The 25,923-nt window shown below is 45.6% G+C and overlaps 1 protein-coding gene across 4 annotated transcripts in view; it reads right to left on the bottom strand.

The window, feature by feature from the left end:
• Positions 1-25,923, bottom strand: part of PDXK (pyridoxal kinase) — a 70,027-nt gene that overhangs the window by 5,469 nt on the left and 38,635 nt on the right. For all 4 annotated transcript variants that reach the window (XM_032972786.2, XM_032972785.2, XM_032972787.2 and 1 more), the window contains 9 exons: positions 12,682-12,786; positions 10,254-10,337; positions 7,659-7,705; positions 6,485-6,570; positions 4,693-4,738; positions 3,373-3,484; positions 2,778-2,914; positions 1,064-1,130; positions 477-616 (listed from right to left, as the gene is read on the bottom strand). In XM_032972786.2, coding sequence (XP_032828677.2) covers positions 507-616; positions 1,064-1,130; positions 2,778-2,914; positions 3,373-3,484; positions 4,693-4,738; positions 6,485-6,570; positions 7,659-7,705; positions 10,254-10,337; positions 12,682-12,786 — 794 coding nt within the window. In that variant the 3' untranslated portion in view covers positions 477-506. The remainder of the gene's footprint in view (positions 1-476; positions 617-1,063; positions 1,131-2,777; positions 2,915-3,372; positions 3,485-4,692; positions 4,739-6,484; positions 6,571-7,658; positions 7,706-10,253; positions 10,338-12,681; positions 12,787-25,923) is intronic.

Below are 25,923 nucleotides of genomic sequence, written 5' to 3' on the forward strand. Positions count from 1 at the left end.
TTAACGTGTGTAGTGGAGGGCTTGGGCAGGACACACCGCTTTGCCAGATATTTGCCCAATGGTTAAGCGTAATGAGGGAGTGGTAGCTCATTGAAGAGGAACAATGGAATAAAGTGGTGTGCAGACACTCGAATTATTACATCACACGGTGGTCCTTCATTACTGGCTCACGATGAAGATGTTTGTATGTCCCACCACCTGCTATGTTGAACTTGTTTCGCACCGTTCGTAGCCAACCGTGGCTAATCGGAGGTTTGGGGGAAGGGAAACAAACTAAACACAACAAAAAAGTTCTTAAGAAATACATTTTCAATTTCAATTTAGAAGTGCATAGCTCCAGTGGCTTCCTAATATCGGAAGAAAGAGCGTTCCAGACAGCCACGGAAGCGCATCTGAAAGCGCGCGATGCGGTGACCGTCTATGTTCGAGGATGACCGTAAAGGTGACGATGGCCGGCAGAGTCACGCGCAGCTCACCCCAGGCAGGCCGGCGTGGGCTGGGCACTACTACAGCGTGGTGGCCTGGATGAGGACCTTGGGATTCTCGATGTCTCGCTTGCTCTGCACCATCCTGATCTCCAGCTCCGCCACGCGAGGCTTCCCACCACCTGCTTGGGCTGCAGGCAGAGTGATTGTCGCGGAGCGACGGCGAGATTCAACATTCTCTCCGCCTATGGTGATTTTGCACATTTTATGACCTCAAATGTGTCAAGGCTGGCAGTATTCAGATAAGACCACGCGGATAAGAGACACAATGTGACATTTGTTTTAACTTGGCAGTAATTTCAGCGGCACAACAATCAATGTGTGTACAAATGCAGGACTTCATAAAAATCTCCGTGAACTCTGTTTACAAAGAGACAGATATATAAACACTTCCAGAATGATCCATAGAATTTGTTATTCAATACGAATTTTTCCTTTCATTTTCGATAAATAATGTTTATGAACAGGATTAAAGTGCAATTAAATGTTTAGCAATGGCGCTTGGCTCTTTAAGTGTTCTTGTGGTCGAGGGTGTTGAATAATGAATGATTTTACACAACCACACGCCAAAGCAGTACCTTGAGCGCAAGACAGGGTCCTTTTCAAAACGTGCGACATAGCCGACACGGCTTTTTCACAGGCCAGCTGTGGACACAAACAATGGCGTTTAATTTACAAGAGGCGAGGGTCACGCACTACCAACGCGTAGGTTTTTGCGCTTGTGCCGTACAGCTCCCAGATTTGTTTCCGGGTTGTACCGCGTGTTGTGTAGCGCCATGTCCGACGTTTCGCTCCACGTGTCGAGAGCTCTATCCTTTGAAAACCACCACGTCTAGGCCGCCATTGTCTTCCCGATGCTGATAACGCTGCACTACAATCGATATTTGTTTAATGCCAGGTGCATGCACACAAAAAACTGCTTTTTTCGTCCAGTTTGTTGTCCATCCCCTGCACCTCCGATTAGCATGGTTGGCTAGGTACTGTGCGAAAGATGTTCAACATACACAAATGTCTACATTGTCACGGGTAAACACCTACTTAATTTTGTAAGTAGAACAAAATGCCGCTATCTATTTATCATACGACCTGAATAGAAGCTCCAATCACGAGGAGTAACAAGGCGGGCATCACGCCAAACAACAGGCGGAAACAATCTGAAAACCCCTCATGGTGAGGTCAAACATCGGTCATCTCCTAAAGCCACCATCTCAGCATGAACCGCCAATCCTCACTTCCTACTGACTAGATTGCAAGCTGCGCCTCATGCCCAACCGGCCACCACAGCTGCCGTAAATTTAAGACTTGGTGGGGCACGGGGGGGTGGGGTGGTCTTGGGAGTGCTGCGGTGGCGAGATGTTAACTACCTCGCCTTGTATACAGGAGGTCGTGGGTTCCGATCATGATGCCTATATATATATGGAGTTTGCATGTTCTCCCCGTGGTCGCGCGGATTTTTCTCCGGGTCCTCCGGTTTAATCAACATTTAGAAACATGCATTTAGAGTATTTGGCTGCTATAAATTTCCACATAACCCACTTCGCTGAGCTATAATTTGTGGCCATATCGCTTCTGAAAAAGAGCTACAGAGTTCAGTGGGCCTTACTTAGTAAAACAAAAAGTTTAGTCTGGTTTCAAATGGATCTCCGGTGAATAAGACGTGTCGTGTTTTCTAACAAGATGCCCGTTACTGCTACGAAGTGGCGTGAGCTCGGTGGTGGAATCGTGGGCCAGTGTCCAAGGGAGGCTTGGTGTAAGTTTCCGCACACATGCTTGAGTCGATCATGTATGGCCAACTTAAAGGTCCCATTCATTCGGTTTCCAAAACAGGATCAGGAATTTGGAGCGGACATCTACGAATCCTGGCAGCGTGCCCTACCAAAAGAGGGTGGCGCATGTAGAGAGACACAGGCTGCTTCCCACTACCGATGTATAGAATCGTGGTGGGATAATTCTATATATCGCAGGGAGATTGGCGAGCTGTGTTAATTCACGTGCTGTACTTTTACCAATGACTTTAAGTTCATCAATCAACGATGTCTAACACAATCAGTGCGCTGAAGTAGTAACTAATTGCCGCATTTTGTTCACGTGTCAACCTTACTAATTGGCTGTGTCGGGTGGAGGTGGGTGTACAATACATTTAACAAAACAAATCGCAATATTGATCGCAAAAAGCTGACATGTCACATCCACAGGAAGTAACTTGGGTCATATCTCCTGCTTGCACAATGCACGGATTCACGCAAGGGCCGCGGAGATGGAACTCTTTTTTTTTTTCCACGGCCGCGTCACCTTGAAGTTGTCAGGGTGGTGGTGGATCCACGCAAGGAGCATGGCTGCAAAAAGGTCCCCGGTTCCAACAAACACCGCGTCGAGTTTCGGGATTTCCAGTCGGATTTTCTCCTTGCTGTTGGTACCGTCCGGTTTGCCTGCGTTAACACACAAACCAAGACAGAGATCTCCCATATGGCCTTACCAGACTGTTGGGGTAAGTGCTGTTAGCGAGCACCTATAAAGGCCGGCACGGCACATGAGGGGGTGGGTGGCCAGCACCACGCCTGACCGCTTTTGTTTCCCCAGTGGCGATGTTTACACACCCCGCACTGGGTACTCAATTGAAGCTGAGTCGACCTGAGGGAGGCCCAGACCCGATAAAGAAAATCGTCACCGGTGTGGGCCATGAGCAGGAATCGAACTCCAGTGGCCTGGGTTCATAGCGCAGCGCACAAACCACGCAGGTCCACACGCGACGGGATTACAATAAGCCGCATGGCAAATCGTAAAGTTAGTAAACGCTGCCGCGGAAGCGTATGGAACTTTCGTTACTTCGAGCACACGTGTGTGCAGGCCTCTCTAGATGATCGTGCGACGTGCGCGCCATCCTCACAGGTGATGCGGCTTCCCAGCACGACGAGGAGGTCGTTTTCGCAGCTGGGAATGAAGTCGGAGCTCGTGATGAGCACCGTGTGGGGCCCCATGGCGTGCAGTACCTCCATGACCTAACGGCAAAACCGCATTCCGCCTGCGTTATTCACCGCGTGAGTCCAGGGGAGCCGGCTGTGTAAACTGCGGAAGCCACACCGTTCTCCACCCCGTGTGAGGGATTGCCCCCAATGGAAATTACGCTTGGTTTGTAGTCCTACGTAACGTACGTACGTATGTATTTTGAACTTATTTTGCACTGTACATAGCCAACCATACTAATCGGAGGTGCAGGGAAAGGACAACAAAAAGCAGTTCTGAAGAAATTAGTTTTAAATCTAGATTTTGTAACATGTTGAGACACCGAATAAACTGACAGTCATTATTTGGCAAATGCATCCAGATAATCACAAGGCAGGGTGTGTACAAAAACAAAGATCCCACGTTTCGACTTGATAGACTTTTGGGGTAAGTGCTGTTAGCGAGCACCTATGAAGGCCGGCTTGGCCTATAAGGGGGTGGGTGGCCAGCACCACGCCCGGCCGCCTTTGTTTCCCCAGTGGCGATGATTTACACACCGAACCAGGCACTTATTTGAGGCTGTGTCAAGCTAGGGGAGGCTCAGGACCAGTTCAGATATTCAACACTAAGTGTCAGTGACGTCACCACAACACTTGTGCCAGGCTATGTGTACATTAAGGTCACGTGAAATGTCAAACACCCGCTGGCAGGTCACCGGACAAACCCAGGTGCCATGGGTTGACCGATTAAGATGACTGGCCGATGCACGACCTGTGGCCCCCTACTGTGTCAACTTGCTGTGTTTTAGCCACCTGGCGCCTCCACTTGTTGATTGTCGCTCCTCACAGAACACAGAACAACCGCCATTCGCCACTAGGTGGCGGTGACGTCACCGCGGTGCTTATGCCAGGCTTAATTACTACTAACTCGCGTGCCACGCGCACCTACACGAGCACGGAATGTCAGGACACTGCTGCATTGTTCAGGTTGACTGTGCTGCCCCATCCATTATACAGCTCAGATCTGGAATGGTCAAGATTTTTTATGTCTGACACTTTGAAATATTTCCTAGATCGGTATTTATTGATCAACACCGGCATGATCATCATAGGCCGAGCCGCCAACGCCTGACTGGGATTGAAAATGAAAAGCTAGCATGTGAATGTGTCACGGGTGCTCCGAACCGCGCCACTTGGCCAGAACCTGCATTGGCACTTCACCGCTCCGCGAGTTGTGCAAGATGTTTCGTGAGACATTAAAATACCTCCAGAGCTTCCTTCTCGGTGTTTAAAGTCCTTCCTGTTAGGAGCCTGTACAGAAAGACGCGTTCTCGTCAGCCGTGTTTCAGGGTTTTAGGTTCAGTGTCAAGAAACAATATCCTAAGCTCAGGAGAATTTGACCAAAATGGACACATGAAGGATTTCCTAGAAATGAACACATTTTGGTCATTAATATTTTTTTACATGCATTGAACAATTACATACGTTTTGATTAATCTCCCAGGTGGTTCAGATAATTGTGGAGATGTGGTTGTAATTTGATTCGAGAAATGATTGATTCTGGGTTGCTTTTACCATTTGGCGTGCATAGTTTTTTCGTCAATTTCTCTGTCGTTCGTACATTCACTTTACAAGCCTACAAGTAACAGTATTATATAATTTTGATTTAAAGCTTTCGTGACTGCAGTAATTCATATTCTTAGCTCTTTCGGTAAAGTCACGTTAACAATAAAAAAATAAACCAATAAAATAATAAAATAAAATAATAAAATATATATAACAATAAAAAATTCTCACGACGTTTCGACCATAACACAAACGGTCATCATCAGGTGTGAAAAGCAACGGCAAGAAACATTTGAAAGAAGTGGCGGTTTGCATTTATTTATTTTTTAAACGGTGTATTTATTTCTTTTAAAAAACGTTAGCGCCACGGGCAGAGATTTGGCAGTTTATTTAGAAAGACGAGTCCATCTATGTTCTGAAAAGAGGAGGGGGGAGAGGAAAAATTAATGTATGCTGTCTGAGAGCCACCGTAAGCGTGAACAATCAATTAAGACCTGAAATGGTTTATCAAATCCTTCCAATGATTGCTAAGCCAGAATCCATCTTCTCGGTTGAAATTGTCTCTGTGCTTGTATATGTGGATAGCCTCATGGACGAATCTCTCATGGTAGCCAGATGGCTTACAAAGAACCTCTGACTTGGAGAAGTCAATGTCATGTGAGCCTACTGAATTATAACAATGATCTGCCACGGCCGATGTGTTGGTCCTACTGTGTTTAAGGTCTGCTTTGTGTTCACGAATGCGGTCCGAGACATGGCGTTTGGTTTCTCCAATGTAACTACTACCACAGAGGCAACTTAGTTTGTAGACACCAGGGTACTCTATGTCCGGAATCACATATTTTACAGACGGAACCAGATCACGGATTTTATGTAATGTGAGGAGCCTTTCAAAACCATCACTTTACCCTACATTACACAAGATCCAGGTCCGTTTCTGCCAAATCGCTGCCCGTGGCGCTAACGTTTTTTTTAATAAAAGCACCGCCAAAAAATAAATAAATACAAACCGCCACTTCTTTCAAATGTTTCTTGCCGTTGCTTTTCACACCTGATGACGACCGTTTGTGTTATGGTCGAAACGTCGTGAGAATTTTTTATTGTTTTATATATATTTTATTATTTTATTGTTTCCCTTTAACGTGACTTTACCGAAAGAGCTAAGCATATTATATAATTATCAAGTTATTTGCATAAACCAAGGAAAGAGATGCTTTCGTACACAATTCGACGCGGATATAGTGAGCGACAAGAACCGACGCCGATGGATGAACGATTCCAGGCAGATGCATTATTGCACTAAGATAATCTGTCGCAAAAAAAAAAAACATTTCCCACTAAAGTCCACAACTGAATAAAACTCAGCTAGTTCATAGTTCTTATCAATATATTTTTTTTGTCATACAGGAAACGTTTAGGGTAGAAATGTAAGAACACAAACGAATCCGGCAAGGAAAGCGACCATGGCAAAGGCGTGGATGCAATGCGCACTCGGCCTCAAACTGGTTGGGGGTGATGATGTCGGCGAGAGGAACCACTTGGTCTCGGTAGACAGGAAGCAGTTCCTCCGGAACGTACTGCGTCGCACGAAAGTACACACACAACAACAACAAAGACCCCCCCGGCACAAAGCCATTTGTCAGTGCAAGCGCTGTTTGCGAGCAGCACCTGTGAAGGACGGTGAGGCACACGATGGGTGTGGTGGCTCCCATACACCCCCCCCCCCCCGATTAGCACAGTTGACTACGTACGGTGCGAAAGAAGTTCAACGAACGTACATACGGTGTGGCCAGCGTCACACCCGCTCGCCTTTGTTTCCCCTGTGCTGACATTTACACACTGCCTCAGGTACTCGTCAAGGGCTGAGTCAAACTAGGCGAGACCCCAGGACCTGAATCGGTGTCGGAAAAACTTCCCGAAAAAGCTCCCACAGGACGTGGGGTGAAATATCGTACACGTGCCGAACAACAAGCGGTACAGAATCGCATCTATTATATTCTTGCGAAAGGCAGCAATATGTTCAAGGAGCTAATGCCAATGTCGAGGTCTGATAGCCACAAGAGGGCTTCAGGAGATGGTTCGTGTAGTTTTGGAACTCCTCCGTGAAATGAGTGCAGAATACAGTGGTTTACTACATGGTCCAAAGTTTTGAATCAAGTAACCCAGAGAATTATGATGAAAGCAAGCATTGTAATAGCACCAATGACAGTGTATATTGCAACAATAACAGTCTACAAATTATTATAAACCATTCAGACAAAGGGGTACACGCAGGCTGTAAACCATCAAGAGTGATAACACACCTTTCATAAACATTACTATGCTCGACGTATATATCTTTCCGCACTTATGACCCGAGCCACATTATGGTGAAAGAGGCACTGCATTCGGCCGCTCAGTTCGTTCGTAAATCAGCGTGCGGTTATTGCGCCGCCCGCCCCTTTGAAACGCGTGGGTAGTGCAGCGCACGCCAAAATAAAGGAATGTTTTGCTGAATTGGTCCTGGAGTAAAAGCAAACGAGCCAGCTACGGCAGGCAGTTTTGGAACAATAACATCGCAGGTGGACGCGCAAAATGTCGCGGCCCGGTGGACAGATGGCACGCGGACGATCGTTTTACTTAAACTAGCCGGGCGCGCCGCGGGAGAGACGTGCCCCAGCCTCACCATAGATCCCTCGCCATTCCACTTGTCCCCCAGGACTGGGTCGCAGACTGCAATGCAAAAGCAAGTTCGAACACAAAGATAAAGACAAAGATCTCCCGTGTCTGCTGTTGGTTTGGGCAAGTGCACCGACGAAATCCGGCATGCAGCACGAGGGAGCCACGTGGCCAGATCCACACCCGGCCGCCTTTGTCTCCCAAGTACTGATGTTTCATACACACTGCACCAGGTACTAATTTAAGTCCGAGTTGACCTAGGGGAGGCCCAGCATCGGTTCAGATATTCGTCACTGATTGTTGGCCGTGAGTGGGAATCCAACTCGTGCCGCCAGGTTCATAGTGATAACTACTGCGCTGTCGTTCAACAACACACCTGCACACACACACACACACGTGTACGCAAGCGTGCACACACGTGTGTACGAACCATTCATAAAACACATTTGGCAATTAAATAAAATGACAACTGCAAGGTTTGATTAATGAGACGCTAATTAAAGGTTGAAATATTAAGGCCCAACCAAAGAGTGCAAAACTAAGCGCAAAACAGTACTCTGAAGGAGCTAAGGTTCAAAACATTTACACTTTACATATCATGTCTATTTGTAAAGTGTACGTGTGGTCAATTATTACTGTGGTGAGTCTTGCATCGTTGCATCTGTGCAAGTTGAGAGGTGTTAATCAATCTTTTTTTATTACTGCTGTTGGCATATGCCAAAAATGCTTAATCTTCTCCTTAAAAGCTCATCGATGGCAAAATGTGCTCTTGTATTCTAGATTTGAAGCTTTCGTGACTGCAAGGATCCATACTCTTTGGTTCTATTCGGTAAAGTCACGTAAAAAACAACAAAAAATAAAAAAATTCACGACGTTTCGGCCACAACACAAGTGGCCTTCATCAGGTGAAGGGACCAGACTGTCTAGACTCTAGAGGATAGCGCTGGACAGTCTGGTCCCTTCACCTGATGAAGGCCACTTGTATTGTGGCCGAAACGTCGTGAATTTTTTATTTTTTGTTGTTTTTTACGTGACTTTACCGAATAGAACCAAAGAGTATGTGCTCTTGTAGTTGTGGTGAGACATCACAAAACACATAATCGATCAAACAGAAATACTCCTGCAATTAGAGCTCAGAAAGAACATTCAGGAAGGGGCAGTTTAAAATCTGATTTAATCAAAAGTTTCAGACAGAGTCCTGTAGGACCAGCAACTCAAGTTTCAGTCCAGCTTCCATACTGCGTATTATGTAGATTAACAACAGCATTTGTAAAAAAAAAAGGGGGTGACAGATTGTTTAAGTCACAAATATATTTATAATATCGCTCAGCGGAACTTCCGTAACCCACCAACAAGTGGTAGCAGTGAGCTGAAAAGTCTGACACTGTGTGCATGCGCGTTTGCATTAGAATGAGTTTCAGGTAAATAAAATAGAATTTAGATTTCCCATTTGTTGGGATATTTGGATGATGTACATCATGTAGTCATTTCACGTGTCTTCGTGCATATCGAGCAGGAAAAGTGCAAATGTGACGTCACCTCCCACGATGTCATAGTTTTCGATCAACAATAAACAATTTTCTTTTTGAGACATCCAAATATATATACATTTGTGATTTTCGGATTTTTTTTATTAACCCAAAAATCAGGAACACTTCCCTCATGTGTACACTATTTGTAAAATAAAATATGTTGCTGCCTAAGAGCAGAGTTGGAAAAAATGTGTATTAGCCAGGTTATTCTGGCAGCTTCATGAGACGTGCTGGATTATTAAGCTGATATTTTGGACCTTATGGACATCCGCTTAGAATATTAAATTCCTTTCGACACATTTGGGTGAACCCAGAAGGTCCGGACATTTGTTTTATAGTTTAGACTGATGTTTATAAAATGTGTCAGTCACAAATTAGCCGAATTTGAGAAGTTACTCACAAATTACGTGCTCAACGTGAATATGCCTATGTTTACATTATTTCGCACCATAAATAGCCAACCGTGCGAATCGGAGGAGGTGATTAGCACCTGATACCGGGCCTCTTGGTGCTAATCACCTCCTATCCAGGAGGCCTGGCTAGGGGCGATGGATCGCGACACCTCGAGGAACATTCAAAACGGCCCATTGATGGCTTTGTGACTCCTACTGTATAGCAACGCTGCCCCCTACTGGTGAGACTAAACCCACGTGTGATAGAGCACCTTCACGACAGCCTTGCGTCACATTAACTGAAGGGGGTACAAATTTCAGCATGGAACTTGACTCACGAAATGGTGTAGACCAATCAGTTGCAAAGACAATGCATATAATATCAGAGCATGTTTTGTTTGCATGTTCACCACAACTATATGTGGCTAATGCAGACATGATTGCTTGCAAAAGGTTTCAGTTTGTTGTTTTAACATCTTAACACAACTGTTTTATTGCTAGAAAGGGTAAAACCTATTTTTATATTTTGATACTGGCAAGAGAGGTTCCATGATGCAGCAGGGTTTCCTTGGGCTGGTGAATCAGACTGCACCTTTGATCTCTCAAAAGAGGGGGAATGGACAAAATGTATAAATGTGGAAGCAAGGTTTTACTTGGCAACAAAGCTGTTTCGCTTACCGTAAATAACTTTGGGGTTCTGCTTTTTTAAATCCTTCACAATGCCCACCAGCTGTTCCAAGAAGGATTTGTCAGCTGTGTAGCCTGTCAAAAACCAGACGCACATCGACAAGTCTCACAAAGCTCTCGAGAAGCCACCAGCATTCCTGCATGTTGAACCAACACTTTTAGAAGCAATACATAGAATGCATATTTACACATACATTTAAAGCACAGCTTTTATGACAGCATAGAGTGAAACAAGGAAATGTTACAGATGTATGTTGAACTTCTTTCACACCGTTTCAAGTTTCATTTATTAGGTATAGCCCTGTGAGCCATGCGGCTCTTAAGTCGGGTGCAACCGCAACAAACAAAATTTGAACACAGAACATTCCCAAAGCGACGGCGCGCAACAGAAACATCCTGGAATAAACCAGCAGATATTCCACACAAAAAAAAGCTTATTAAAACGCTGTGTGCAAAAATCACAATGTGGTGCAAGCCAACAACAACAACCATAAGACAATTTAGATTAACCATGTTTTTTAATACCAAAATAAACCTATAAAAACAATGTAACAACAGTAATCATAGGAACTGTGATTTTAAATTTAACAATAAACGTTATACATAACACGTACGTCAAAGCCTGCAGCCATAGCTGGCAGCACGACACTCCCAGTGTATGATGTGTGAGTGAGTCAGCAGCAGCGTGAGTGAGTGTATGATGTGGGAGTCAGCGCATGATGAGTGAGTCAGTGTATGATGTGTGAGCGAGTCAGCGGCAGTGCGAGTGTATGATGTAGCCAATCGTGCTAATCGGAGGTGCGGATGAAGGACAACAAACTAAACACAAAAAGCAGTTCTAAAGAAATGAGTTTGTTAAGCTAGATGACTTTAAAGTGCACAGCTCCAGTGGCTTCCTATATCGGAAGGAAGAGTATTCCAGACAGTTGCAGAAGAGCATCTGAAAGCATGCGATGCAGTGACCACCGTCTTTGCTCGATGGCGAGCCAAAAGCCGCTGCTGCGAGTTTGATGTCACTGCAAAAGCTTTGAGTTTCATTCCACGAGAGAGAACCAGAACCTGTCAGAGCGGGATTCAGTTATCGTTTGAGTTTTGATATATTTTCCCACGATTTATTGCAACTGCGCTAACGGCATTATATTATACTAAGAATCCCATCGGAAATCTCGCCGAGCAGTGCAGACCGAGTATCAGAGAACGGCAGCAGCAGGTAATATCCGCGCGACTTCCCAGCAAAAATCCTGCAAGTGACCTTTTTTTCCTCTTTACAATAGGTGTTGTGCACTCTCATACACTCTGCTATGAGATCGCTCGTCGCATGAGAGCCAAATAGACATTTGTAATTAGCTGAGCTAGAATTTAGCCAAAGGAAGCGAAAACCCGAATTTTTACGCAAACATCAGGGACCAGGAGGGGGGGGGGGGTGGTGGTTGAGAGCATCAACTCGTTACACTTGAGAATAAGGTTTAATTACAGGAAACCCACGTGTTGACCCAGAATGTAAGACTGATGGTTCAGCGCTCTGACCTGAGCCACCTTGGGATTTGGTTCAAATAAAATAACATGAGCCCAGCGGTGCAGCCTGTGTGTGGCGGCTCTGGTTACATAACCTCTAAATAAACTGCTGGTGCCACAGTTTAAATCATCCCTGAACATGTCTCAAGCAGGGCTTTTCCCTTACGAGTCTCATTTGACACCTCCGTTAAATTATTGAAGGAGGCGTGGCAGCCGGCGCACCGTGGAGAATCCAACGGGTTATACAACAACAAAAATGGGTAATGTAATTGCTCACATAAACATTTCAGTGCTGTGTGGGACCAAGACGGCCCCCATCTCACTTACAGAATGCTGACTTCTGCGATGGCAAGGGGCGATATTCTGCTGACAATTGTGCATTGCAGCGAACGTAGTGAAGCAGATCAACACCACTGCAGATCATTGCAGATGACTGCGGTATCACTCAGGGTACTGACAACCAGATTTTTTTTTAGGGCAAGGTGTGGCTAAGCATTTCAGAGCTCATTAAAGTGACCATGTGATTTGACGGAAGCGAGGGTACTGTGGCACCCCAGTTGCTGTCACAAAAAAGAAACGGCTACAAACGACAACACCATACCTTTGTGAGTCAGGGACCAAAGTCACGTGTTGGAGCAAGAATATTTTCTCCAGATTTTCGCGGTGGTATTGAAGTAATGAGCTGGCCACAAATGATAGCTCAATAAAGTGGATTATCATGTGGAAATGTATAGCAGACACATACTCTAAAGGCATGTTTCTAAATGTGGTGGGAAAAAACGATGAGAACACGCAAACTCCAAATATACAGGCGTCAGGGTCAGGATCTAACCCACGACCTCCTCTATACCAGGCGAGGCAGTTAACATCTCGCCACCGTAGCGCAGCCGGCGAGCGGACCCACCAGTGAGAACATAGTCATAGCGTGTGATATCGTTGAGCCGGAGGCCCTGGTACAGTTCCTTGAGCTCGTCGGACTTGAGGACTTGGCCACGCCAGTGAGCGTAACCTGCACACGTACACACAACAAAGATCCCCCCCGTAAAGCCTGAACAGACTGTTGGGGCAATTGCTGTTAGCGAGCACCTATGAAGGTGGGCACACCTTGCGAGGGGGTGGGTGGCCAATACAACGCCCGGCCGCCTTTGTATCCACCGTGGCAATGTTTACACACTGCACCAGGTACTCATTTGAGGCCCAGTCGAACTAGGGGAGGCCGAGGACCGGTTCAAATAATCGTCACCGGTGTTGACGGAGCGGGAATAGAAACTGGGTCACGAGGTTGGTAGCACAGTGCGATAACAGCGACACAAGCGCTCCCCACACACACACACGTACACACAAGAGACACGTACACACAAGAGACACGTACACACAAGAGACACGTACACACAAGAGACATCACCAAAGTAAACTTAAGGGGAAGAACCCTCCCACACACCCCCCCTCCCCCCCAAAAAAAACGAACAGCTCTTATTTTGTGGACATCTGGCATCACCTTGAGGCCTCCTTCATTAAAACAGCTGCTGGACTTTTCAATCAATGTTTAAGAGCAGAATTGTATGAAGTGGGAAAACAGTGGACCAGTAGAGTCGGGTTTTATAAAGCGTGCCCCCTACCGTGTTTTTGTGTATACCTCAAAAGTGCTAAAACCAATCTGACTTTTGAAATCCGGATTCATGGAACGGGCAGTGTCGAGTAAGGTTTAAAACTAGAGGTTTGGCAGCCCTAGCTAAAATACAGTATTTGCCCTGTATTTTAAGCCTTTACATCATTACGAAGGTTCAAACTTGTGTGATAAAGCCGAGGCCGCACACAAGTAGTCTAGATTGAAAACGTATTTCTTTAGAACTGCTTTTTGTGTTTTGTTTGTTGTCCTACCCCGCACCTCCGATTAGCACGATTGGCTACTTACAGTACGAAAGAAGTTAAACATACATAAAGTATAAGTAGCTACACTATAAGAGTTGTTTATATTTTGGGTTAAGTGTTTCTTGCAAGAGACTGCATTGGCAGTGGTCTCCAAACACTAACTGAATCAACATCTTTACAATCCTTATCAATCCTCATCAACGCAGTGCCTCACCAACGCCTCGACACTGCCTCTAGCAAACTACACGTTCATCTCTAACAAGGCAATGTTAATGACATTGACTTCCCAAAACGTGGTACTTACTTTATTGACCCCAGACAGCTGAGAAGCTGGGTTCATCTTCAACAGGGATTTGAATTAGGATGCTTAAAATGACGTGCAAATCATTTCTTAATTTCCGTTTTAAACTTTATACTGGACGTTTGCCTTATTGACAACAAGGCATGGTGGTAAGACATTCATCCAGTTGTGGATGTATAAAGGGACTGAAATCTACATGTTAAATGATTCACGTTATTTTTTTCTAAATGGCATTTTACTGCCGTGTTGCTGCTGTATTTTCTTTCGTGAGACCGGCCTCCCGAGAGAGACGTCTCGAATGGGCGAGCACCTGGTTTAAAATCAGGATTTATTACTCAGACAGACTAACCACAGCACCATCTGGCAAAGTTTTAACTTACATTATACTTGAATGATAACAGTGGTGAGGGTTCGATTCAACCACAGGTTTCACAGTCGCAGTCACAATAAGAACTCCGTATGCAGCTACCAACATCTGACTTGTTACCAATGAGGCAAGTAAGATGATTAATCTCTCTCACGATTCGATGGCTCATCGCGATATAGGGAGTCACGATTTTATTTTGGAAATGATTTTTGTCTTCAACACTGTTGGGGGTGGGGGGCATCGTTGTGCCTCTAGTGGCTGCAGGGATCACGTGACATGAAATAAGTGCACATTGAAACAAAAACAATTATCACACCCAGAATTAGACAGATGCATGCGTCGCGAGTGTAAGAATCGGTTCTAGAACAGGAATGTATTTTCAGTCTAAGAGGAAAGCTAAGTGGTTGGCAACAAAAAAAAATCAACAGACCATCGGCAGATATGGTGCATCGGAAATCTACTTGCTGTACTGTCTTCTACAGGAAGAGTCTTTTTTCACCCAAATAAAAACTGCTTTTTTTTCAAGTCCATGTCGCCGTCCATTGGCCTAACTTCAAGAAGAACTTCCCCCGGTGCACAGAGCCACCACACAGTGAGGGCGGGGGGTCAGGTGTTGTACCTCAGCAGAACGACACAAATCTCCGTAGATAAATTTTAATGTAAACACACACACATATATATATGGGGCTGTGTTGTGAGCAGCAGAAGGGCCATACAGCCAAACCTGCTGTTGTACTGCACGTCTATTCTCCGGCATCTATGCTCCCCGCATTGACCGACGTGGCCACCAGGTACGGTCCAATAACCCCAACGACCCGCACGGCGATGTGGGGGTGGGATTTCATCCAGCAGTGGATTAACAGAAAGCGCTGTACAATGTTTATCGTCACTTACTTGACCTGCGTATTCGTAAAATGCATTTGCAATCAAGTGGCTCCCCGCTAATTATTAAGAAAGCACTCGATGACCTGAGAGTCGATGTTATCCTGAGCGAATGTCAATAATCCATTATCTCACACTAAATCCAAGCTGCTGTTAAATTGGCCGCATTCCTCGGCGTGTTACTGTATAATTACCCCAAGCTAATACCAAAAGTCCCAAGCACAGGGAGCTCAGACAATTCCTACGCGGAGCCTAAACATGAACAAAAAACCCTTAGAATAAAATAAATTACACCCATCCTGGAGCCATCAATGGAAGGCCTCCCTCAGGGACCTTGGTTATGAGGGGTGTGTTTGTTTTTAACCATACTTCACCACGTTGGTCAGTGTGGGCAGCTGAAGGAGAGGACTGATTCAGATATCACTCGCCACTGATATTAGCCATGGCAAGGAATCAAACTCGGATGACCAGGTTCGTAGTGAAGCACATGAACCACTACCGATCACTCCACTCATGAAGCACTTGTTCATAATGTCAGGCTGTATTGTGGTCTTAATGAATGCCAACATTACCACCGCTGGAATTAGCTTTGGACTTTGTTATTTCCACTCTTGGTCCCAAGTCAGCAGGGAAAATTTCACATTCACAAGCCAGGGACCTTAGCAATTTAAGTCTTAAATTGCAAGGGCCTAAGAATCAGCCTAGCTCCGTTCAGAAAACAAGACTCTTAAATTGTCTTGAACTCACACAATCTCTCCGGCGGTTAAGAAGCAGTAGGATCCGCCCATTACAACCTGCTTTGGTAATTAGTGCTCGATTAAATCCGACGCAGCCGTCTCAATGGAGCAATTTAAACGTTTTCAAATTGTCCGCTGTCTAGTGGTGAAAGCTCATTAAAATGCACCACACTGACGCATGCGATGCACGAGGCTGCGTAAATACGTCGAGGTGAAACCGAATTGGGAGAAGCTTCATTCAGGAATGCTTAACAGCAGCGAACGCAAACAAAGAAACAGAAGTGCTGTTTTTGGCATCCTGCCTTGACATAACGACAACAATAATAACGTCAACTTGTAACACGTTACACAGTATTCACTCACTCTCCAAGACGGAGAATGGCTCAGAGGCACGCGGAACACCAGACAAAAAGAAAGGCAGCTAAGCGACGAGCCAGCACTAACTATTGTCCAAGCTCTGTGGTCCTGTATATATATTAAAAATGTGGGAGGAAACAGGAACACGTGGAGAAAACTCACGCGTGCGAAGGGGCAACACTACCCCATACAGATGGAACGGAGTGTGTGCTCATTCGCTGTACTGTCTTCTGGGTATGGCTCCTCGACATCCATGGGAAGAGAGTACCACAACATTTGTGCAGTGATCCACCTACCCTTGCATCCAGTGCTGGATTACAGGCATGCACCACCACCATTGAATTACTACAATGGCCAATACAAACACCAGATCAGAGGCTAAAGAGTGGTGATTAGTCGTACGGCTCAATGAGACAAGTTTGATCTTTTTGCCCTCTCAGCCAGCCAGATTTACTGCCTGCCTTTGTCCACGAGCCCTCCTTAAGAAGAGATATAACAACAATAATATTCTAGCTGCCCTCTCTAGCTGATATGAAGGGCTACTACTTTAAATTGAAAGTAGTAGCCCTTCATTTATGCATCTCTAAAAGTATCTTCCAATCTGAAAGAATTATGATCAGACAGTTTGAAATGTGCAGGTGAAATGCTGGCAACATATTCCTTACATACTTATGGGGGGTTTTTAAACTGAAAATATTTAAGCATTCGAATCTATCATAGACAAGATGTTGCTGAACATCTGGGACTCTCATATCTCGATGCAACGTGTGGCACGAATGCCACGGTGGGTACATGAAGGTTTAGAGGGGTAAAACACTAAAACTTGTAGATAAAACCTTCACCATACCACGTGTGTGTGTAGTTTTATTGAGCATGCTCAAACTAGGGTAATTATAACTCTTTAACAATGGATGATAAAATACCTTTACAGACACCCCTGTACTTTAGCCTATTGGCTTTCCGTCTCAAATTGACCGGCCGCATTTGTTTAAAGGCACACACTGTGACTTCTGGTGCCTGGTGCCAAGCGGAGTTCACGCTTGCATTCCGGTTCTAGGTTAGTGGACTAAAACCTTGTTTCGATAACGCCATACACCATGGGTGTTCTTCACAATCACTCTCGTGTGTATTCCTTGTTTCTTTCGGTAAAGTCACGTAGATAGAAAAAAATAATAGACAACAAATAAACACTAATGTAGACTGTAGCCTGGTTCTTAATCGGAGTGAGTGTACTGGCAGTCTATAATGTAGACTGTAGCAATGGTTATTAAGTTTGTTGAGTACTACCAGTCTATAATGTAGACTGTAGCCTGGTTCTTAACCTGAGTGAGCGTACTGGCAGTCTATAATCTATACTTATTCTTGGTTATTTCAGTAATTGTAAAATATAATAAAAATATAAGAAAATAAAAACAAAAACCACGACGTTTCGATCACAACACAAGCGGTCGTCATCAGGAAAAGGGGGGTTAGCCTCTAAAGGCAAACTGTTTATAAAGGTTTAGAGATGGGCGTAGGCCAAATGTGTCAGCAAGTGTACTGCCAGTACGCTCACTCAGGTTAACAACCAGGCTACAGTCTACATTATAGACTGACAGTACACTTACCAAAGGTTAACAACCAGGCTACAGTCTACATTATAGACTGACAGTACACTTACCAAAGGTTAACAACCAGGCTACAGTCTACATTATAGACTGACAGTACACTTACCAAAGGTTAAGAATCAGGCTACAGTCTACATTATAGACTGACAGTACACTTACCAAGGTTAACAACCAGGCTACAGTCTACATTATAGACTAACAGTACACTTACCAAGGTTAAGAATCAGGCTACAGTCTACATTATAGATTGCCAGTACGCTCACTCAGTTTAATAACCATTGCTACAGTCTACATGGTAGCCTGCCAATACGCTCACCAGCTTAAAAACCAGGCTACAGTCTACATTATAGACTGTCAGTACGCTCACCGAGGTTAAGAACCAGGCTACAGTATACATTAGTGTGTTTTTGTTTATTATTTGTATTATTTTTCTATCTACGTGACTTTACCGAAAGAACCAAAGAATATTAATTCCTGCAGTCACTCTCGTGATCATCTCTAGTTCACACCTTCATCCGCTCTGCTCTTCCATGGCAAGATTGTGACATTTGTTCACGGAAACGTCGGGAATAGATTCCGAAATCTTTGAACCCGTCTCTCCACGATGGTGACAATTACAAAGTAACCGTAATGGTTTAAGGGGCGGCAGGGGGGGAGAAATCAATTAGAGATGGAGCAACAACAACAGCAATCAGTCGCTACAACGCACCGGCACATCCGACGGGGTGGCTGGCTGTAACTGTGTTTCATTTACACGATCTGACGGTGCGCCGAGAATTTATAAGCAAAAAAAAATCAAATTATAACGATCAATCGTGGGGCGCATCATAAGCGGATTGTCAGCCGCGACCTAAATCTATAATTACGTACAATTTGACATTTGTAAAACGCGGCTTTCAATGAGCAATGCCCACGAAATGAATGTCAATGTGTTCAGAGAAAGGAATCTGTCAAAGGAAATTACCGGACGGCATATGTGCATTCTCTTTCATCTTGAAACGCGCTGCAGTGGATAGTGGATAATGATTTGCCCTTGTGTTTCTCTTTTTCTTCGGAGTTGAATAAAAAAAAACATCACCAGCATTTTACAATAATAATAATTTTGACACATTCTGTTCTAGGACAAACTTACCTTGCATTGTGTTGGGTCACACGATAAGCATATACTATGTACATTTTCCAAGAACAGAGAAGGTACCAAACACAGTCCAGTAGGACCATGCTTTCCGCTCAATTACATACATATCGCTTCAGCAATGATTCCAACCGTAACGTAACCCTGGGTGTCTCATCAATGAATTGCGATGTTCAGGAAAAGAAGCTGTGCAGCATTCCTCATCTATTTCCATTGGTTGGGTTCTCTCCATGTGTATCTATAAAGATGAAAAACATCCTAACAGATACGAGAGGACCGCAGAGCTTGGACAATTGTTTGGCGCCAGCTAAATGCTTGGCTGCCTTTCAGCTTGTCTGTGCTTCCTCAACAATTGTGCAATGTTATTTGCATGCAGGACGCCACTATTTAAAACAAGCCGTCATTATTAGAGTTTGAAGAAGGGTTGGCTGGGATAAAGGAAATGTATGCAAGGGTTTATTATAAACTATATCTCTCTTGCTACAATGCACTTCACCAAGCTAATTTAATGACAATATTATTTAAAAAAACTGTATACATATTATTTAAATACTCTAATACAGGGTTCTTCAGCTGTATTTTCTGGCCAAATAATACTAATATATATTGTCTGTGCTGGCGGGCAACGTTACGCCATGACATTCGTGAGGACTTTATGACGTCAAGTGGTGTCGTAGCATCATAACGTCGGCACATGTGACCGCAGATATGCATCTCTTGTCCACAGCTCTCTCATCTCCGTCAGGATTGTCTCTCTCTCTCTCTCTCATGTCACTAATCTGTATCTCTTATCCACAGCTCTGTCATCTCTACCTCTATATATCTTGAAGCGCCGCATCTCTTAGTGGGCCACAGCTTGGCAGACCACTCCAAGTGCATTTGCAGGCCACATCTGGGCCCGTGGGCCACCAGTTGCAAAACACTAGTTCAAAATAAAATTCAAGACATAGCACATTATACACAATAATTTTTGTTTTTTTATCATAATCAGCTGAATCAACCCACTTGGCTATTTGAAAACCATGATTTCCTCTGGCGTGGTTGGGTGGCTCAGGGGGCAAATGCTGTCAGAGAACTGAACAATGCCTGTGCCCTGAGCAATGCTACTTGGGTCGCCAGGACTCACGTCTGGCTCCACGGTGGCGAGATGTTAACTACCTCGCCTGCTATGTGGATTTTTCGCCAGGTTATCAGGTTTTTCCTCCACATTAACAATCGACACGCATTAAGAGTATTGGGCTGCTATAAATTTCCATGTGATAAGCCACTTCACTGAGCTAACATTTTTGGCCAGCTCGCTTCTGAAAAAGAGCTATATAGTTCAGTGGTAACAATAATCAATATTTGTTTTTTGAATACCCTTGGGGCTGTTGACAATCTCAAGGAAAGGATGCAAAATTTTAATTGTTGGTATCCCCAACACCAAGGACGACCAGCCTGTAAGGGCAACAGGAAGGTGAAGAATATTATTATTATAATATATCATCATCGCCATCAGCCATGGTGGATCCACTGTCGGTCAGATACTCTGGGAGAGGGGCACCCCTCTCAATGTCTCCTCCTATTGGAGGCCCTTCCACCAGCAGTGGCATGAGCGAGCAATTACAGGGCAGCACCGTTACCCAAGTCGTGTTATTTCTCCAACTGCTCAATGGAAAAACGACAAATAGTACTTAAAATGTCCATCTCTGAAAAAAATTTGATCGCAAACCGCCCATTGCATTTCTTACATCTAACTGTGTTCATCTTTCTTAAATCCCCCCCTCCCCCGCCGACCTCAGCATACCTCATTAATATGAATGACTTCCCGTTACAAGGAATCAGCTGAGCGACAAGAACGATCACCAGGATGTGTCGACGGGGGTCGCGGGTCGCGGGGCGGGGGAGGGAGTGGCGGTGAGAGCTCTCCCCACCACACCAGGCCGCGGTTCACACGGCTTGGTGGGAGGTGGGGGGGTGAGTTGAGGTGGGGGGGGGGGAGTGGTGGTCAAAAGACCGAAGGCAGCAGCGGGGGGGGGGGCTGCAAATGACGCAGCATCGATCGCTCTCGTGCCCGCAAGCTCCGCATCAACGATTCGCTGCTTATCTGTGCTGAACACAAACGGAGCCCAGCTCTGCTGCGCTTCCCCACACACGTCCCGACACACGCCCCTGCGTGGGCTGAGACCCTTTACTGGCCGGACATACGTGCAAATATAAGACGGAAGAAACAATTTTAATGCCATCCACACGTTCATGGTTAAGTCCTCTGTTTCCCTTATAAAAGCGCTTTGAAACCCCACCCAGCGTAAGGATCCATATTATTTTTTTCTTATTATTAATAGTGTAATGTGTTGAGTGTGTACGCATCAGTTTAACTATACATTTTACCATCGTTTTCATGCATAAATGATGGCTCGTCACAGAAAATATATTGAGCAGCTGAATTAATTTTTTGAAGCTCACAGCACGTGCAGCGAAACGTCGGACATCGTGCCGAACAACACGCGGTTGAACCCAAACACAAATTAAAGCCAGGCGTTTGTAAACGAGGCCTTCTGTAGCTGAAAGGAGACGCTGCAGTCTCAGTGGGCTCTCTCCTGGTTATAACAATGATACGTATTAAATAACGTGTGCAAAATAAAATATGACAATAAAAAAAAATCCATTCACAATTACATTTCACACAAATACATTGCAAAGGGCAAGTGCTCTGATACAACACCATCCACCTGAACCGACAAGCCATGCGCGAGCTCGTGTTCTGGCCAATGGCCCTCCTCCTTAGTAGAGGAGAGACAGCGAAGGGAAGGAGACAATCATTTTGCAGCCTTCAAAATGAAGACTGAAACATGAAGAGGCAGTTGCTATATGAAGTTTCTGAGGAGATAATAACAAAAAAATCATTAAACCAGTACAAGTGCAACATTCTTCATACTATGTAGAAATATTGTTGTCCAGGAAATAATCTACGGTGCTTTGTCAGTGCACTGCTGCATGAATGCCCCCCACCGCCCTCCAATGTTGGCAATGACATGAGTTTGACCATACTACGTCATATAGGATACTGTGGCTTAGTGAAGGGGTGACCAGTTCAGATGTCATTCACCACTCATGTTGGCCATGGGTGGGAAATGTATCTCAAGTCGCAGGGCTTATCGGCCAGTGCACTAACCAATGCGCCACCACTCCCCCCACCTCAGCTCAAAATGTTAGCTTATTTCACATGTACTCTACCATGAGGATGATGACATGGGGAAGGGGGCTTCATTCAGCAGTGGATACGTAATGGCTGATGTTGATATTCATGATGTGGTGAGGTTTAAAAATTGACAATACATTTATTTGAGTTATACAGCTGTGTGACGATGGCATCAGTCATTAATAATTTCCAGTCCATATTTACACTCATTTGCCAATGCAGTCTCGTAAGTTTTACTGAAGATGTATGCAATATACACATAACATAAATAGAAAACAAATAGATTGAACCAGGTTCAATGGATTATCCATGTGACATGAGTGAATGGGGGAGGCCATACAGATGCAAGGAATAAAGCTCAAGATTGGAGAGGAAGGGGGCAGTTTGAGCCAAAGGTCTGTCTCGTTGGGCAGAGGATCCAAAGTAAATGGAATGGAAGCCATTGATATATGTATTTTGGCCAAGTGTCCTTTCCTAGGCGAGATGTCTCAACAGTCTGGATCAACCTTTCTCATCCTTCCCACCTATAGTCCGAATACCCTTCAGAATTCAACCAACTGTATGATCTCAATTGATCGTTCATGGCCATCAACAGGATATGGAAAAGGGGGGATAGGCGGTTAATTTTGGTCAGATGCAGCTGAACCAAAGTGTATCCGAGTTTAAATTATAACAGTCATGGTAATTATCAACTGTATGGATACACTATACATTTTAAAGTTATTTTTCCAGTAAATTTAGAGTGTATCCAAAAATTACAGGTTAATAAAAAAAGCAAATTATTGGGATGACCGACCTTCAGGAAAAGCTGAGGTTTACAGTCTCACAATGTTGGTGGAGGAGGTTTGGTTTCCTACGCCTCCCGACTTCGAATTAATTACGTGTCTTATTTGGTAAATGTGTCCCCTATAAATTGTTTATTATTACGTAAATGTACAGCCCTTTTTGTCAATCCACTGCTGGATGAGGCATCTTCACACCGTACAGCTCATGGGGGTTATTTGACTACACCAACACGCTGACCAGCGCCGGTTGGTGAGGAGGTTGTGTTTACAGTCTTAAATCGTCTTCGTGGGTGACTTTGGCTGGTTGGTGATCTCTGTTTACAAGACTCACTGGGGTGCTATCAGCCACCATCATTATCGTTTGAAGATGTTTTTTAATGCACTGCGCACATTACGCTGTGAATTGTCCGACTGAAGCGTAATTGGTTTTCTCATTGTGTGGACATCCAGAAGTCGGTCAAACTCAGATGACTCATTGCACCGCAGAGAGTTCGTCACCTGACACAACACCGCTCTCCAACCTTGCAGATGAATGTGACCCCTCGAGGCTGCTGGTATTGGGATGTATGAAGACAGCTGGCCCCCCAGGAGAATCAAATCCCACCCCGCTCCCCTTGCTTTGTGTTTTTTAAAAATTTGATATCTTTAAACGTTCATGCAAAGTGCATCTCAGACTCATAATGTATTCATTCTGGAGGAATCCGATGAGCTATAAAGCGCTTTTTCACAGATGTCCAGTTGGGGCGGGTCAGAACGTTACAATAACAAACAATACAAAAACACGATAGGAATACAAAGTATAAGAAAGGTTAGAAAACCACTTCAAAATATACATAAAACTAAACCATGTTATGTTACCAGGTAAAGCCCACTGAGCTTTATAGCTTTTTTAGAAGCGACCTGGTCACAAATGAAAGCTCAACTAAATGGTTTATCATGTGGAAATGTACAAGAGCCAAATAATCTAAACGCAACTCACAATAACTTAGGATCCAGAGAAAAGTTGGAAGGCAGTCAGGCGGTGAGCCAATCGTGCAAGCTCTGCGCTCCTACACAAATTAAGATGTTTTTAGCCAGTTAACCAGTGTTCATGCACGTGGGAGGAAGCCCGAGAACCTGGAGAAAACCCATGCGTGCGAGGGCGCAACACTCTATCCCATACACAAAGGACAGATATTCGTTCGCAGGAGCCGTCTTCTCCTGGTGAGCCAGGGGAAGAAGCGAATGTCACAACATTTGTACGATCAACCAAGCCCTCGGCTGCCTCCAGAATGCTGGATTACGGGCCACGTGCATAGCCACCACCACAGGCACTGTGGTGTACAACACCGTGTGAGATGTGTGCTTTTGAGTGACGAACTAATCTCCACAAAACACACGACCTTTCAAAAGACAACTAGGGGCACACACACAACCTATTATTTGAGAATTTACGTATTCCCTTGCTTCGCTGCAAATTTTCCGGCTCTACGAATTTATATTCACCCGCACGCGGAACAGCTCAATAAATTAGATATTCAGGGCTGTCTATTTGCTCCGATGTAGCAGACATTTGCCGAGTTCAGTCACCACGACTGTCCACCTCGTTTGCCTGTCCATTGCTTTGACCCCCCCCTAGTTGGGCAACGTGCTGCGTGTAAAGGCGATCCCCTCTCTCTGTTTGCCTCTCTTGTAGCCGTCGCCGTACAATTACAAACGGCAGGAACGCCGAACAGGAAAGCTAAATCAATCACAACTGCGGTCCGTCGTCTCTGTCGATTAACGCGAACGCGGGATTTTTGTTACAATCAGTGCGAGAGCTTGAAGGAGGGCGGAGGGGGATGTGGGAGATTGCGTTTTTGTTGTTTTTATTTATTTCTTTTTCCGCGACAAATACAAACGTCAGGCTTTTTCACACGAGGGCAATTTTTATTTTTCCATCACTGCACGTCCGCCGCGGCCGTGTGACAGCATAAGGGGCTAGAGGAGCCGGTTACCATGGCAACGCGACGACGTCAGGAGCCGTGAGTTCAGAGGCAGCCACATCGCACGGCTGGCGAGGTGAGCGTGGTGAGGGTGGTGAGGTGAGGGTGGTGAGGTGAGGGTGGTGAGGTGAGGGTGGTGAGGTGAGGGTGGTGAGGTGAGGGTGGAGTGGTGAGGGTGGTGAGGTGCGGGTGGTGAGGGTGGTGAGGGTGGTGAGGGTGGTGAGGTGAGGGTGGTGAGGGTGGTGAGGGTGGTGAGGTGAGGGTGGTGAGGGTGGTGAGGTGAGGGTGGTGAGGGTGGTGAGGTGAGGGTGGTGAGGGTGGTGAGGTGAGGGTGGTGAGGGTGGAGTGGTGAGGGTGGTGAGGTGCGGGTGGTGAAGGTGGTGAGGTGAGGGTGGTGAGCGTGGTGAGGTGAGGGTGGTGAGGGTGGTGAGGTGAGGGTGGTGAGGGTGGAGTGGTGAGGGTGGTGAGGTGAGGGTGGTGAGGGTGGTGAGGTGAGGGTGGTGAGGATGGTGAGGTGAGGGTGGTGAGGTGAGGGTGGTGAGGGTGGTGAGGTGAGGGTGGTGAGGGCGGTGAGGTGAGGGTGGTGAGGGTGGAGTGGTGAGGGTGGTGAGGTGAGGGTGGTGAGGGTGGAGTGGTGAGGGTGGTGAGGTGCGGGTGGTGAAGGTGGTGAGGTGAGGGTGGTGAGGGTGGTGAGGTGAGGGTGGTGAGCGTGGTGAGGTGAGGGTGGTGAGGGTGGAGTGGTGAGGGTGGTGAGGTGCGGGTGGTGAGGGTGGTGAGGTGAGGGTGGTGAGGATGGTGAGGTGAGGGTGGTGAGGTGAGGGTGGTGAGGTGAGGGTGGTGAGGTGAGGGTGGTGAGGTGAGGGTGGTGAGGGCGGTGAGGTGAGGGTGGTGAGGGTGGAGGGAGAGCATGGGTTGGGGGGTTGTGGGGAGAGGGGGCGTGGGAGGGTGTGGGGGGGCG

Source organism: Petromyzon marinus, chromosome 49 (assembly GCF_048934315.1).
Source record: "Petromyzon marinus isolate PM22_M1 ecotype Great Lakes invasive population chromosome 49, UKy_Petmar_22M1.pri1.0, whole genome shotgun sequence".
Taxonomy (NCBI): domain Eukaryota; kingdom Metazoa; phylum Chordata; class Hyperoartia; order Petromyzontiformes; family Petromyzontidae; genus Petromyzon; species Petromyzon marinus.